The 16,908-nt window shown below is 42.6% G+C and overlaps 1 protein-coding gene across 1 annotated transcript; it reads right to left on the bottom strand.

Annotated features, from left to right (window-relative positions):
* Window positions 1–1,910: 1,910 nt before the first annotated feature.
* Window positions 1,911–16,114, bottom strand: sh3bp4a (SH3-domain binding protein 4a). The gene is made up of 5 exons (XM_034096560.2): window positions 15,903–16,114; window positions 11,010–11,176; window positions 8,182–10,529; window positions 3,548–3,736; window positions 1,911–3,442 (listed from the first exon to the last, which is right to left on the bottom strand). Exons 2-5 carry the CDS (start codon window positions 11,131–11,133, stop codon window positions 3,218–3,220), a joined length of 2,886 nt encoding a protein of 961 aa, XP_033952451.1. The 5' UTR covers window positions 11,134–11,176; window positions 15,903–16,114; the 3' UTR covers window positions 1,911–3,217.
* Between the last annotated feature and the right edge of the window lie 794 nt (window positions 16,115–16,908).

The following is a 16,908-nucleotide window of genomic DNA, read 5'->3' as shown; positions in this document are numbered from 1 at the left end:
CTCCTCACCCGCTGCCCACACATCGTCTCATCCATAAAACAAGAGGCCTATTTACCTCTAATGTATTCCACTCCTCCTCGCTGTTCCTCAGGTAACAGACGACAAGCGGCTGGCAGATGTTGAGAAAGGTTAAAGTAAAAGCACGGCATGCTTCTCCCACTACAAGCAGGTTAACCCTCTGTGCTCCACCTGATGCAACAAGGGGGGACATACAAATAATTAAGATCATACTGGACATATTTGAAAGAAAACCCAAAGCAATGCAAAAAAGCACAAGAAGATTTAAAGACAAAACCTGGAGGGAACAAAAGCATTTGAACCTTTACTGACACACCCGGGAAGGGAACATCGTAAAAGCAGAAGAGGGCCCTTCAAAGTCAAGTTCAAAACAAATACTCCTTTAGCAGATAAAGGACTTTTCTTTATTCTTTCTCCAGAAGGTGAAACCAGCCTGGCCTGCTTCCACACAAACACTTGATAAAAGCAGATGAAACAGGCCGGCGGCTCGTCCCAAAGCTTTTCATCTCACCACCTGCTCTCCTTTTCAGCTGTGTCTCCAATTGGTCCAGAATATAGAGCGGCTTGTAAAAATCACGTTGTCCCCTCTCACATCACTCTGATCGTCTGATTAGATGAACTGCAGATCCATACCTGTGAGCCTGTGGTTACATTTTGTGATCAACTGTTTTCCTCTTGATTTCGGCACAATGTGCATCTTCTTAATTCATGCAGAATCTTCAGGATGTGAGAAAGCACCAGGTTTAAGTTTTCATCTCCACATACATATTTCTTTTTTGGGTGCAAAGGGAATCTGTAAACAGCATTCCTGTCTGCGCACAGTGTGAGGAGATTGATGCACTCTTTTTAATATATAGCAGCTTGTTAAGCGTCTTTTTTATCCCCTTGTGCATGCAATAAAAAGGGTTTCAAGTATCCAGGAGACGGGAAGGAATGCTGAGGGTGAGTCAGCGAGGCTCGGTCAAGGTGGCCTGTCCTCTCAGGGTGAATAATTCTCTGCTTTAATTAAAGCACATTAAGTCTGTGTGTGTGTGTGTGTGTGTGTGTGTGTGTGTGTGTGTGTGTGTGTGTGTGTGTGTGTGTGTGTGTGTGTGTGTGTGTGTGTGTGTGTGTGTGTGTGTGTGTGTGTGTGAGTGAGGATGTGTGTGTGGCTGGGAAAGATGTGAGGATGGGTTTGGGTGCATTCACATGTAGTGTTTGTGCATGTGTGATATGTTGACGTGTTTTCTGTGTGTGTTTACATGCAGGAATGTGCTGTATTGTCTGTGAGGATTTTATAGAAACACATGATACAATTCACGCATGAACGCTCTCCTGCAGGCAGTCACAGGAGGCATAATCTGCACATTCTGCAACCCTTTGTCAGTGACATTTTTAGCAACATATGTTTCCTGTTTTAGGCACAGCTAGAAGAGAAGATGGATTTCAGTTTCATCTCATAAATACAGAGATGTCGGTATAAGCTTAGCAAGGAGGGAAACTGCTAGCATGGCAACAAGAACATATCTAAAGCTGTCTTTTTTGCAGGATTTATGTCAAAAGTAAAAGTCTAAATGAGTCTGGTAAGCTTCAGGTTTTGGAGATTTTGCTCATGCATTTGAACTTATACATGAACATATGCGAAATTCATGCAAACGCATCAAATGCAATTATAGTATGCAAAGAAAATGTATTCCAGTCATAAAAACACTTAAAAGGTGTAAAAACAAGAACTTTAACAGCCAACTTTGTTTTGGACAATTTCATTAGATCTTCATGTAGTTTTTACTACAAATATTACAAAATATCAGCGTGATTTAATGTCCGGATAAACTTAAAATAGAGTATTTTCCTCTTCTGCATGCACACACACACACAGTGATTGTTCTTGTATATTATTTTTCATTTCCAGTTTTATTGAAACTTTCTGAACAGAAACAGATCAGAGACAGGCTTTAGTACAAATATATAAACTCCTCGCACATTTCTCTGTTCATAATCCAAACAGATAGCAACACTGCAGCAGTCACAAAACATATTGAGATGAAACAAGAACAACAAATACTGAATGAGAAATTAAAACAGATGTAGAAATGACGAACAAAAGCATCAAAGACAATTCATTATACTTGCTGAGAGCACAAAATCAAAGAGAAAATGCTCAAAAACACAAGTTAAGCTTCTTTAAATATACAGTTAACAAAAACTAGATATTTTCTGATACTAGTTTTCACAGTTTAAAGTCACATATTTCATTTATTTAAGCAATAAACTGTGGTCGCCTGTTAATTCTGACTTATACTGTTTTAATTCAAACATGAACTCTCCATGAAATGATAACAATTGTATTCATGCTGCACTTTGAGTCCGAAGTTTAGAAAATACTGATTTTGCATGAAAAAAGTGACATGAAATCACCTTCAGCAGGACTTTAAGAAATACATTTAAGGTCTATCTTTATCACATCATCTTTAATTAAAGAGAACATTTGTGTGTGCAAAAGTTGGAAATCTGGAAAATATTGGATGCACTAAGAATAAATGCAAGAATTGAATCCTCAAACATTTTATTACCTGGATGTTTTGGGCTTAACATCCAGGTGTGCATGCTCCTTTTGGTTTTTAGTTGGAAAGAACATATTAGATTGTGATTCTGTGACACAGCTGAAACCTGGTGTGAATCACACAACATGTCCACAATAATACTGTGGAAACACATCCTCTGTATTGTTCTTCTTCTAAGTATATCTTATAAGATAAACTGTCAAAGTTAGCATTGTTTGGCTTGCAGACAAATGTTCAGTATGGGGATCAAATGAGTGTTTAAAGATGGCCAACGGTCACAGTTTGTGAGGCTATGTATTGCAGTGGTTGAGGTCTCTGCTGTTGTCCTGAGGAAGGTTTGGAGACGGAAAACACGACTTAAACAAACTGTAATACATTCGAAATTAAAAAAAATATATACAGACAAACAGTGAAGATGAAGAAGAGTAAAAAGGTAGAAGGATTCATGTAACACGAGGCATCACTTTCACTTTTTCATTACCAACTACCTTTCGACGGTGTTTGAACATCTATTAATCGATGATACTGAATCCAATACTCCCAAAAAAAGACCAGGACCTGCAGATCTGACCTGAAGTTGTCCTCAAAGTCCAAGACGCTGATCTCCAGTGTCTCTCGAAGCGGAGAGGCTTTTCAAAAGTTCTGCAGGTGGATGTTCACACGGCGAAGTCTCCGTACCCTGTGGGGCAGAAGGCGGCGCCCCTCAGCGGGTCCAGGCAGTTGACGAGGATCAGCGTCCCCGTCAGGTGCTTCCACCTCTTGGTGATGGGGGTCCTCATCCGGTCCAGGCCCAGGTGCAGCTCCTGGATCACGTCCCGGTAGCTGTCCCCCACGTGGGCGGCCCACGTCAGGAGGAAGTCGTAGGCCGGCTTCCACATGGACTAAACGGTGAAGGAGACGGAGGGGATTGTATTTTGTATTGTTAACAGATACAGGAACACCGCAGCAGTCACAAACTGAATGAGGAATCAATACATAGCACTCACCTCGTTGTCTAGTTGTCCGTTCTTGTCTCGGTGCGGAGCCTCGTACGCCTCCATCTGCTGTCGGGACACTCGAGCCAGCTTCTCTGCGAGTTCCCTCCATCGGGACGCCACCTCCACCGCCGTGGTCAGCAGCACGAAGTCCAGTACGAGCTTCGCCACCAGACCCTGACAGTCCATCTTCAGCAGCGCCTGGAGGAGGGAGAGACACAGAGGGGTACATTCAACATGTGTGTAGGAAATGCGTGTTTGTGGTCCTCTCCTATCCTGCATTGTCACATGATGCCTCATTGGATAGAGTCCTGCTTGTCTTGAAAGTGGCCACAGGGCTAAATACCAACGTTAAGAGTTTAAATACAGTTTCTAAAGAAAAACCCCTTTCTTTATGTGTGAGAGTATGAATATAATCCCCTGCTGTAAGTAGTGCTGACCCTCAGGCTGTAAATATGCAGCTAACCCGGTTTAAAGTAGAGTCTGAGAGTTAATAACAGCAGCTGACTGCAAAACACACTGTAGGCGAGATTTTAAAAAAGAAAAACGTTTTATCAAGAGCAGAAAAGGCAGCGTGTGTCCATCTGGAGATAAGATAAAAAAGCAGCTGCTGCAGGCATACTGTATCTTCACACACACACGCACACACACAAACACACACACTTCAAAGTGAAGCCGTGTCCTGCGGTGATACCTTTCAGGCTCATTGCAGGAGATTTCGCTCTGCAGAAAGCAGCAAGCGAGCGGATACACTCTGCAAATGTGTCTCCTTCTTTTTCCCTGTGATCTGGACAAGCTCCAACAAACATTTGAGGGGATTTTACTAAAAGATATTTCAAATTATACTCAAAAATATACATGAAAAGCTAGAAATTGAGAGTAAATATCAAGAACAAGGCAGCCCAGACTCCAGGAAAGTTCACAGATGAGGTGCAGAATTTAGTTTTGCAGACAGTTTATACAGTGTTGGTAATAAATAAAATGGCACAAGAAAAAATAAAATACCGCAAAGAAGAAATAAAATGCAGGAACCAAATGATGGAGGAATCTGAAGTGATGGTAAATGTAATGGGACTTCAGTTGTCAACATAAGGCATGGGAACGTATTGATGGATTATGCGCTGCTTTATGAAATAAATAACTCTTCAATCCAGCTCAGCAGTTTATTAATGGCTTCATTAGATCACATCAGAGGTCAGTGTCGCGTGAAACTCCTCAGAAAAGATTTGTCTTAATGGCCTTTAGGAAAATAATAAGCAGCAGCACCCTAAACGCATCACGATGTGATTCATCCCGTCTGATTACTCACATCCACGAGAATATAGAAAACACATTTATTTCAGGGTCTGTGCTGAGATGTCCTCAATCACTCCAATCGGATTTTAAAAGACAACACTTAATACTGATTTCTCCCTCAAATACATATTTTTGTGTTTTTTGGTCATTTGTTAAGTGAAAACATTGAGCAAATAATAGAGAAAGTGTGGAATCAGAAGCAAATAGACAAAGTAAAGGTGTATTTGAGTTGCTTTTTCTGAAAGACGACATGTTATGGAAGCAAAATAGCAGCAAAATGCCAAATTGACCAAAGCATGACTATTAATTCATGCTAGTAAACGTTGATATATGACATAAGGTTGTTGCATGTATGAATCATGCCGTACATTTACAAGTAAACACACCACACATATTTGATCTCCGTTTGCAGCCTGGTTTTGCACGTTATTAGCTGACAACATGATTCTGCTCTAAAAATAGATAAATCTGCTCCGTTTGAGACCAAAGCGTCTGAAAATCCTCGGATATGCTGAGACCTGCAGGAAGCCTCGGAGCAGACGGAGCTGACAGCTGACCGCACGCCTGTCACCGAGCGAGCTGCACCTCCAAAAGCTATTATGGGATAACACTCACAGGTAGAGAAGCAAAGAAAGGGAAACCCAGAAGAATGATAAGTTCTTTTGCAATTCTGAAACTCCCCAGTAATACAGACACTGTAATGTGACATACTTCACATTGAAGCTACAATATGCAGAGGAGCTCACATTTTTAGTTTTTGTTGCAATTAACTGAAATATTCAGCGCTTGATCAACATGTTCACTATGTGTCACAGCAGAAAGATAATTATCTGTCGAGTCTTCTGACTGAAGTCATTGGTTTAACGGGAGTCTCCAGGCAGAGGATGGATTACGGCCTGCAGGATGTTTTATTAAACAGCTCTCTCCTCCAGCTGAAACACAGCGGAGGCTCTCTACTTTGTCCCAGTAACTCAAGCCGTGGTGATAAAAGATCCACAGGGCGGTGTCGGATGACCCCGAGGCCCCCAGCCCGTCCTGATCAATGCCTGCTCACATTTCACCTGAGAACAACTGTCGCTGCTTTTAAAACACAAACCCTGAGAACCTCCCCTACAGAAGCACCGTATGCTGTCAATTTTGTTATAGCTCGTTTTTACTTTAAATTATTCCCTCACACACACTCCCCTCCTTCCTGAAACGCCTCCATTGGACTCCTTTGTTTACTTCTGTAACATTATGACATCATGTGTCACAATTGCGCTCCAACAGATTGTACGTGATAGGCTAAGGGGTGGGACCAATCACAACAGAGTGTCTGCCTCCTCTCTCATTACAGAAAACACATCACTCCTTGATTCTAAAAGACTTTTTCATTTTTTTTTCATTTCATTCCAATAAACTCAAACAAAGCTAAAAGTTAGTGAAGTGCTCCTGGGAAACACCTGAATAACATATTGGGTAACTTTTATTCTGAACATTTCTCAGTGAATTTTTGAAGTGCAGAATAAAAGCCTCATTATTAGAAGAATGAAAGGTTTGTTTGTTAATGGAGGACTTTGAACCCAGAGGTTCTTCACGGCAGGGTTTTATTCTTGAGCAACAATTACATAAGACGGCTTTTCTCTCTTTCTGGAAGATTTAGTAACTCAAGTCTGTGTGATTCACTGGACCCTGATCCTGCAGCATGAGGACACTTAATGCTCTCTGGGGAAAATGTCGCAGGGGACACACACTCACACACTTTCACACACACACATCCTGATCCAGGAGTGGTTTATAGTGCGGCAGGGAACTGAGCAGCAACTTTTTGTTGCAGGAAACAAGTTTCAGATGCATCTCGATGTAAAATCCTGGACCTAAATCACTCCACTTTTCAGAAGATATAAAGCAAATACTAGAAGTGTAGTAGATTAAAAACTAAATTCAGATCCAAACAGGAATAAGTTACATTCATTATTTGAAAGAAACCCACTTTAAAACACTTTGAAAGCACTTTTACGTAAGTAAAGGATGTGCATACTTCCTTTAACACTGGTTGCAGGTAAGTGGCAATGGATAACACTTTAAGGTAGAAAGCATGAACAGCAACACTTAATACTTAAAGAGTTACTGTCAAAATCCCATTTAGCAAGGCCCTTTAACTCCAGCTGCTGCTAACAGCTTCCTCACCTCTGCCTCGATAAACAGAGGTTTGAAAACATACGTTGAAAATAACTGAGTAATAGCCTCTGGCGGGGGGAACAATCCCAGGACTCTTTGCTTCCCGTAGGCAGTGGGTGCTGACTTAGAAAACACATCAAGGCCGACGTGTGTTTCTCTCAAACTGCAGATTGAAGTTTTATTTCTTCGCTTCCCTTTAAAGGATGTTCTCCCCGCTTCACTCCTGCTGTGTCAGCCTCCTCAGGCTGTAACACACATTCACGTGATGGAGAATTAACATGAAATCCTTCCAGTTTACACTCAGACTGGGTCTCGACTGCTGAAGGGGAAAGAAATCATGTTGCAGAGAATCTTTAATCAATCAGACAGCGATTGACTCTGACTGTGTATGAAATTACATTTTTGTTCTTTTTTCGCTCCAACAAAGCTTAACTAACGATGACGCAGCCATCCGAGGAATGCTCCCTCTCTAATGGACATCATTTGAGCATAATAGCTGTTGCAGCAGTGTCACAATAATGCCCGACAATTTACTTTAACATTTACCGGTGCAGGAAACGCTTTTGCCAAGCATGAATGGCTTTGCAGCAATCTAACAGTTGGAGGGCAATGCTAGTGTTTCTAGGACTTTAATGACTGCCATTATTCTGTTCAAGGACAACTTAGTGATCCTGAATGTAGACTAAAATACAAAGAGAATAACACATTACGTAATTCAATAAGCAAAGATGCAATATATAGCCTGTTTTCAGGTCTCAAGAGGGAGAATGTACAGCTTTTCTCTGTTTGATATCATCGGATTCACTGTTCAAGACATCACCTATGGCTCTGAGAACTCGCTAAAGGCTTTCTTCACAACTTTGGGGGGATTTATGGATGAATTACTATTGAAATGTAGACCTCATTTAGGCAGCATCCCATTGCTTTATGCAGGGGGCAGTACAGTATTCATCCCCCTGGCAACACTTTTAAAGGTCAGTTGTGTACTTTCAAACTTAAGGGAAATAAGGATTCAGCTTCAAAGTTCCTGATTGCTTAATACCACCTGGAAGGCAAGAGATTCCTAAGTCTCATTGACCAAAAAACAAAGCTTGGATATCCAAATGTCCTAGATTTATTCAAACTGCTGCTCAAAAACACAATCTGGTTGAGGAACAGAACGTTTTAAGAAATAAAAACCTTGCTCTCACCATCATTAGTTCTCTCTGGAAGGACTTCCTCTCCTTGCTCTCCGTGTTCGTACACTCCTCTTTGAGTTTCTCCAGAACCGAAGCCACTTTCTCCGGCTCGTTGTCCAGCTCTGTTCGGCAAAAATAATTCAGCGGCAAATTCCCGTATCCGAGTGCATCTGCAAACGCCCTCCAGCTGCCCACGTTCTCCATCAACACCGTCCTCACTGTTGCGTATATGTACGTAAGAAACTTGCAAGGCTTCAGGATCTGCTCCAGCAGCACTGTGGTCGTTAGATCCGACCCGATCCAATAAATGGGCTTGACTTTACCCAGAACTAAAACGTTCTTGGCATGGACGAGTCCCATCTTCCCCTGATAGTATCCAATGTACCACTCTTTAGTCCGCAGCTGCCCTCGCAGTTTGATTTTCTCCTCGCTGAGCAAAGCAACAACATCCCCCTTTTTGTACTCCAGCAGATACGTGCTCTTGTGCTGCCTGATCACTGTTTTGATCAATTTGCCAAATTTCAGGTTGATGATGCACCGGTCCTGAAACTTTGGGTGTTTTGAAGTGGCGGCTAGCGGTGATAAGACGATCTTATCCACCTCTCTCTTTTTTAGAAACCTCCTCTGGCCTGATATCCTTGCTTCGGTTTTGGGTGGCGGTGGTGGTGTTTGGACGCAGAACTGCGTGAGGATGCAGTCAAGTGCATCCTTAACTTGGACCCTGAGTGTAAAATCTGAAATGCTGTCTGGACTGTGCGATGTGATCATGTAAAGGAGCCTGCTCACTTTCCCCAGTTTGACCTGAAACCCCCGAATCACCCCCGTCCCCTCGCAGGACTTCACCTCGTAGTTAGACATGTTGGAGTACAACCCCAGCAGGAGGTCCTGAGGGTACCCCAGCACAAACTGGTGCTTGCCCCAAAGCTGGAGGGTTACCGGCGGGCTAGCACTCACCAGGCGACCCACCTCGTTTACCAGCAAGGTATTCGGGGCGCAGTCATGCCCAAACATGGCCACGACTGTCTTGAACGACGGGTGGATGTGCTTGGGTCCGTAGACGCCCAAAGTTACTTTCCTTTGCACATGATCCCAAACAGTTGTATTGTGGCTGATGTGCTGGGACTTAACAACAACAGCCACATACATGCACGGCTCCAGACCATCCAGCTGCACCTGGACTGTGTCCTTGTAAAGGTACGCATTAGGGATCGGCGTGTAAGGCCCTTCTTTGCAGTCACTGCGAACGCAAAGCACATCCGCAGTGTGACAACTCTCCTTCTTGACTGTTACCGATACCTTCATCTCCAACGTGAGGAAGGACTTTGTCTCCATGTTGCTCAGCTTGATCTCCACCACAGGGCTCACTGTGGAGCAGAGATCTGTGTTGAGCTCCAGAGGAGGGTCTAGCAAGGCTTTCATGGAGATCTGCTGGTGTTCTCCATTGCTGACGTGGCCTTCAGGGATGTGAATGCTGATTTGGGTGTCCGGGAGCTGAACAACGCCTCCGTTACAGTCCAACATGCACACGATGTTGGTTTCCACCGGCTGCGTCTGGCCCCACCCTGGACTCTGACCCAGAGAGTCAAGGTCATGGCAAGACCTGGCTAGCTTTCTGTGGTTCAACCAAGCAGTCCTGAAGTCCTCCCGGCTCTGAAACTGCTCCGGGGAAGGAGCCTTAAGGCCTGAGAAGAACCCTGAAGAAGGTAAGGATGGATTGGACTGCGCCTGCAGGACGGACAGTTCTGAGAGACTGTGGGAACGTTTGCTCCTGAAAAACGGATTATCTCTGTGGACGTTTGGTACAACCTCTTGATTTGGGCTTGTGGGGGTTGTACTGTTAATGTGGCAGCTGCTGAACCCGTTGGTCATGATTGTACTAGAGGTCAAGTTTGAGCAAGAGGACGGAGATGCCAGTGCATCAAATAGAATAAGGTCCGTTGAGTTCCTATCGCCAGAATCTTTGCAGTTTTGATCTTTAATAAAGGGGTTCACAGCAAAGGGAGTATTGTTGTAAATTGGGGAAGGCTTAAGGGAAACCCCTGTCCATTCCCCGAGGCCTTCAAAGTCCTTCGACCCATCCTCGTACCCCTCCCCAAGACTGTCAATCATCCCGCTGTCGCTGAGCGAAGAGTTCCCGAAGTTCAGCGGCTGCACGTAGGCGGCAGGGATGTAGCCCATCTCCGTGTTGTTGTGCGCGTACCACCACTCCCCCCCTGACGTGTCCAACACATAGAGGCGATCCCCTTTGGAGAACTTCAGCGTAGTGAAGCTGCTGGGGCAGTAATCCTTTATGGCGACCACTTCCTGCGCTGCTCCATAGGAGGAGGAAGTGTCCAGCCTTAAGGCACTGGGAGAAGGCACTGAAAAGGAAAGAAGATATTAGACAGATATAATCTACTAACATGAGTGATGGTCTTCTAACTTGATTACAAAGTGGTGCACTCAATGGCAGATTCATCAAAATACTGCAGTTAAATGCTCTTAATCAGACATATGTAATGGGCCAGTTGAAATAATGAGGTGAGGGTACTACAGATCAGACAGGGGTCTAGCAAAGGGTTCAGGAAGTACGAAATATGTGATACAAAAAACCAAACCTTTACTCATTCTGAAAGCAAGGACACATGTTCTAGATCAGTAAGCAAACATATGAGCAAATGAACTGCATAATGTACTGCACAATTCTCTATTTTTAGTTGACATCAGCGTATATGGAGCATGTAAACAAAGCTTTAATGCAGTGCAACCAGTGAAGTGAAAGAGCCAGAGAGAGAATAATAGCGTTTCATTTCCACATATGACTGAGTAGAGTAGAGACATAACAACAGTGAAAAGCCGACCTTTGACATCGTTGAGACTGGCCCCATTGACCCCTTCGCCAATGTCGATGAGCGTCCCTTCAGACTTGCAGCGAGGCAGGACGTGACTGTTGCTCGTCACTCTGACGATGCGATGGGCAGCCATGGCCGCTACTTAGCGCAGAATTCGCTCATTGGCAGCTTTTCATCTGGATTGGAAACAAACAAAGCATTTGCGATCAATTTGATGCAATGCACAAATGAATTTTAAAGCAACGCTACTGTATGAAGTATCATGTTCTAGATCAGCCACAGAGTCTACGTCTGCTAAGGTCAAAGCTGCAGAAAATAAGCTTGACAAATATCACTGCATTTATGAAGGATGTTCCGAGGGAAAGAAGGACAGAGATGTGATTGAGGAGCAGTGCAATGGAGAATAAATAAATATATGACACAGAACAAGATTGAATTTCCGAGTGATTGGACAATGAGGAAGGTCAGAAACACAATGTGTCGAAGGAGGCAAACACATCTCAGGAAACCGTATTTCTTTATGTGCCAGTATCATTCCTTAATGCCAGTATGTCCTCTGTAATGTTTTCACTATTTACATCTCTGATTGCGTTGAGCAAGTCACCAATTTCCTTGCCCGAATTGAGTTGTGATTAAATTTGTGTATGAAAACACCGAGTCAGCAGAGGACAGTAATCTGATTAGAGAGACAGCCAGAAATTGTTTTGCAGCAAAACGCCGTTCCTTCAGTCGCCAGAGACTTGTATTCTCCCTGCAGGAGGTGTTGAGCTGCGACACTGAGAACATTTGCATTGCCACACTAATGATGCCATTTCCATCTGATTAAAGCAGCACAGACGGCAGAAGCTGCCACTCATTGTCTTCGAGGGGAATTTCTGCTCACATTACATGCTGAGGTTTTTTAATTCAGCTGCAGGTGTTTGCCTTTCATGAAAGACAGCAGCACACTTTGTTGTAGCAGGACCTGTTTTCAGACATAACTGAGAATAACACACCGCAGAGGAGAGATATTAATCTTAATCCATGTCCACGGAAAGCTTTACTATTTGTGCTTCCCAGCCAACTTCACCCTTTATTAAAACCCGTCCCATTGAGCAGATGCAGTAATATTTCTTATCTCTCTTACCTCAAAATGACAAACAGTGAAAAAGTGGAATGGTTTTAGAGCAGAGGTGCACTCTGGGAAGTTGAAGTAGGTTTTGTTTAATGGCTGCAGGGAGCGTGTCGCCTGCCCGTCGATACAAAAAGCCCCTCTAGTTTCAAATGAACACTCAGCGGGCAGCTGCGATCAATAAGAAGCCAGAGACAAAGACAGCGTCCCCGGCTTTGTTATAACATGGAGGCCATCCCCGCTGCATGCAGCAGGAGGTGAGGGAAGACAAGAGGAGGAACTGGAGCTGGGAGGTTCAGTTCAAAGCAAACTGGATTCTTCAAAAACTAATTGCCTTGATTGGAAGAGGAGAAACGACACAAGCTACCATAAAAACACTAGAGGTGGAAAAGTAGAAATACCTTACAAATCAATTCTGCATTCAAAATGTTACTTAAAGAGGCCCTATTATGCTTTTGGGTAAAGAAAAGTCCTCAGTATGCAGAACAACTTTTTGTATGTTTTCATTACCATGACATAAAAGCATTACAATGCTAGTTTGTCAATGGGGAGACAGCTTTAGATACAACACTGGGTTATTAGTTAGTACTGCATGACATCTTATCAGCATAGTTTATATGTGTGACATGATATGAAAGTAAAATAAATGTAGCAGAGTGAAAATTATAATAATTGCAAAAACAAGACTGTGATACCCTGCATGGATACAGAACAACAAGACAAAGTGTATTCAGCACTTGGGGAAATGAACTTGCTTTACTTCACGTTGCAAGAGACATTTCTATTACAGGAGGAAAATCAAAATGCTCTCAGGAGACTTAAGAAAACTGCTGCAGGGCTCCTGGTTAGCCTTCCTCAAGATTGGAAATATATGTTTCCCCCCCACGAGTTTGTGAAATACACTGCGTTATAAACTCATTTCAGTCCGGCTGACGGAGAGGCGAAGCAGGGAGTAGAACGTTGAATTAGCCGAGCGGCGGCCTGGTCTAATCCCTGGATGAATATCACTATAATAACCATTTCCAGCCTCCGTATGCTCGGAGAGTTTATCACTTTTCCATCACAGCTGTTTAAAATGAGCAGATTACAGGAGGGGGAATGAAACAATAGAATCATGTCAAACCTAACCAACAGTGTTTAATATTCAGACTTTATCCACTGTTGAATAAGCGCACCAACAAAAACTAATCCCAGATCAAAGAGAGGAAGCTACAGGGCTCGATGTCCGTTACATCACCATCGAACAAACCAAAATACTCTTCAGTCAGTCTGATGAGGTCTGCAAGATCAGTCATTCCCTCTTTTTTGCGGCAGGTTGTCGCCTCAAGACAAAGTAAATGATCTTAAACGTGATGCAACAAAAATTCCTTTTCATTCATTTATCCTGCAGGAAACTGTGAGCAGGCACTTGGGTTTAATTCTGTCCTTTCCTCGGGGAAATAAAAACATTAGGTCTACTTTGAGACAAGTACCTAAACGACTGCCCTGTTGTGGCCTGAGGCGATGCAGCTCTGCTCCCAGCATGCATCTGGTCAGTGTTCACACCTCCAATGTGGGGGCGGTGAACCAGCAGAAGAAATTGATGGGAAAAGGGGCTCAGGGAAATGATGTCCTTGGAAGTTTGATAAATGCCTGCAACAGATTGTCCCTTATGGACCACCGTAGAAGTCGCCTGAGGCTTATGAGTGAACTCTGCATAAATGTGACTTTTGAGGAATTTAAATTTCATGCATTTTTGAGGATCTCTTTGCAAATAAATCTATTATTTCCTGGAGATTTTGTCCACACTGCCCTGCTGCAGCTTTGTAACATTACCAGGTTTTATTTGTTACTCTGCAGAGTATCAGAAGATAAAGAAATAAATAATAAATCTGCAGTTGGCATGTAGTCAACTACATTAGTGTGGCACCGTTCATCACCGGGGAAATTCATCCGTAACATATTACAATCTCTGCGCTCTCCTCAGGATGGGTTTCCAGGTACATGAGGCCGCTAAGTGCCTGGTTTTAGTGCTGCTTCCACCTCTGAGCCCAACATGTCCCCTTTAACAAGTCGGCAAGTCAACTTTAGGGCAGAAAATTAGTTTTTAAAGCTATAATTTACTTCCAAAGTCTATTCTCAGCATGGGGGAAAGCATTCATTTGATAAACTGTGCATAATGCGTATTAATGAAGTGAGATATATTACACCAGTTGGTCCAAATTATTCACCCTAATTTACATTATTCTTATAGTTGTTCTCAACCTTACAAACGTTTTTGTGTATATTATCATTGTTTTATAGCATTAGTTTTTGTATACATCTTACTTAATTACTATAATCAAGATATATTTGTTTATGAGCTTTATATCAACACAGAGAAAAACAATACTGTGTGTGTGTGTGTGTGTGTGTGTGTGTGTGTGTGTGTGTGTGTGTGTGTGTGTGTGTGTGTGTGTGTGTGTGTGTGTGTGTGTGTGTGTGTGTGTGTGTGTGTGTGTGTGGTGCTGAGAGGGCATTAATTACAAAATGGAGCGCACCTTCGAGCGGAGCAGGAAAACGATGACATGCTAGTTTTCAGGCTTAGCCTCGCGGGGGGGGGGGGGGGAAGACAACAGAGTGTGTGTGTTTGTTTGTGTGTGTGTGTGTGTGTGTGTGTGTCGGCGGGTATACTATGAGTTATTTTCTGTGTGTGTGAAGGTGTTTAGTGTCACTTTTAAATTAGTTTGTGTGCATGTGTTTGTGAGCAGAGAAAGAGAAGGATAACATGAAAAAGAGAAAGGAAGGGGAAGTGGAAGTGATGAAGAGGAGATGAGAGGAAATGAAGAGGGAAGTATGCAAATGTCGTCAACCACAGTCAAATATATTTTTTTTTTAAATGGGGGAAAGGAATGAAAGAAAGAGAATGAAGAGACGACGAAGAACAGGTATAAGCAGATACAGAAATAAGAGGTATAAAAGTGAAGAAGAGGAGACAAAAAGGGGGAAGAGGAAAAAGGACAAGAGGAAGAAGCCATATCAGAACCCTCAGGAAACACACACACACACACACACACACACACACACACACACACACACACACACACACACACACACACACACACACACACACACACACAGCAAATCACTCTGCATCTAATTAAGCAGAGTTGCAGGCGGCAGCAGTGTGTGTGCTGCTGATAGAAAGAGAGAGGAGGATTTTCAGATTATCTGATGACCTTACTGGCAGGGCTGAGGGGGCGTGCGCGTGCGTCTGACCGCGTGCACACACTTGACGACGTATAGTGCTAATTATCAAACTTATAATTCACTTTGCCTCCATCTGCTAATGAGCTTTCCTCTAAAAAAAACCCGGTGTTTTCCTATGCTAATATGTGAATATTCAGTATTCTGTTATAAAATAAGTAAAGAATGGAACAAATGTGTACAAAGCTTTGAATTTAAATATATAAATAGTGTTTAGAGAATAAATACAATAAATACATCATCATAACATTCAAATGAACAAAACATGTAATTATTAGGCACCATACACTCAGAATAAGCCATTATAAAATCATGATATCAATATAGAAACACAGATATCATACTTAAATAGTCATAATAGGCATTTCATGTGACTATAAAGATGCATGAAAATGCCATGGAAACAGACAATATCAAAATAATAAGATAGAACATTTTCATTTGAGTGAATCCGAATTACTCTCCACACTCTGTTTTGCTAAATTAACCACAAAAAGAGCACATGATTGGTGTACAAAGATAATTAGAGGTAATTAAATGTAAATGAGTGTGAAATGTGAACTGACCTGCTGCTGGCTGGAAGACGCTCACAGTGGGAAAGTGAGAAGGTGAAGAGCTGATGGAGAGACTTCTTCTCCTTTTCCTCCGTGTCATTAGGGTTAACGAACAAAACAAATAACATCAGTTCTTAAAAGGTGAAAATAAGAGTATTATTCCACAGTTCTGGAAGTTTTTTGCGGTGAAAGACGCGCACACACGCCGGTTAACGTCCGTCGCTGCTCCGGTCTGCCGGAGGACTGAGTGGAGAGGAGTGTGTGACGTCACTGGGAGGGGGCGTGGCCACACATACACACACGCGCACACACACACACTTATTTTAAGTGTTGTTTTGACAACCAAAATACAACAAAGAGCTCAATTGTGCTCAATATGTGTTATTGCACATTTCATTTTGTTATAATCTAAGGGCTTTAAAAAAGTGAAGAAACTCATTGATGTAATTATTGTCAAGCAATGCGTTGAAGCCCATTGTTGACAATTAATTAGTTAAATAATGTCCTAGTACATTTACTTGATCCATGGTTAGTATAGGCTAAGCCAAAATTAGCTAACCTTATTTTGGACTCTGTCCTTTTAAAGGTCAGCTGTTGGTCAACAGAGCGGATTGCCGGTCAAAGTTCTCCCAAGTTTAACTGTGACCTGGCCTTTAGTGTAAACTCTGTTCTTGATCCATTATTCTTTTTATCTCTTCTTCTACTTGTCAATACATCGCGGTCATTTCAATATGGACCCTGAACTGATTCATTTAAGTCATTAAATCTACTCCTGATTTATTTTTAAAGACATTTCCAATAGACGAAACACAGCTAAAAACTGAAATAAAATCAGACTGCACATATTTTGGCTGCTTCTTAGCTGTTTATTATCAATAAAGTAACATCTTTCCACAAACCGAGCATCAAAGCGGCCCGGAGACAGTCAGGATCCACAGGCTATAAAGTGGAGTGGAGTGGAGCTGCAGGGAAACGACTCGTGGTGCTCTGCTAAAGAGAAGCTGCTCATTAAAGCTTT

This window comes from Pseudochaenichthys georgianus, chromosome 2, assembly GCF_902827115.2.
Source record: "Pseudochaenichthys georgianus chromosome 2, fPseGeo1.2, whole genome shotgun sequence".
NCBI lineage: Eukaryota > Metazoa > Chordata > Actinopteri > Perciformes > Channichthyidae > Pseudochaenichthys > Pseudochaenichthys georgianus.
This window is presented reverse-complemented; position numbering and strand designations above follow the sequence as displayed.

What these genes read in the sequence shown, in the direction of transcription:
- sh3bp4a (XM_034096560.2), bottom strand. Translation starts at nt 11,133, where the DNA reads ATGGCTGCCCATCGCATCGTCAGAGTGACGAGCAACAGTCACGTCCTG. An exon ending in CAGTCTCAACGATGTCAAAG is followed by an intron (nt 10,530 to 11,009) that starts GTCGGCTTTTCA and finishes TTTCCTTTTCAG; the next exon opens with TGCCTTCTCCCAGTGCCTTA. An exon ending in TCCAGAGAGAACTAATGATG is followed by an intron (nt 3,737 to 8,181) that starts GTGAGAGCAAGG and finishes TCCCTCCTCCAG; the next exon opens with GCGCTGCTGAAGATGGACTG.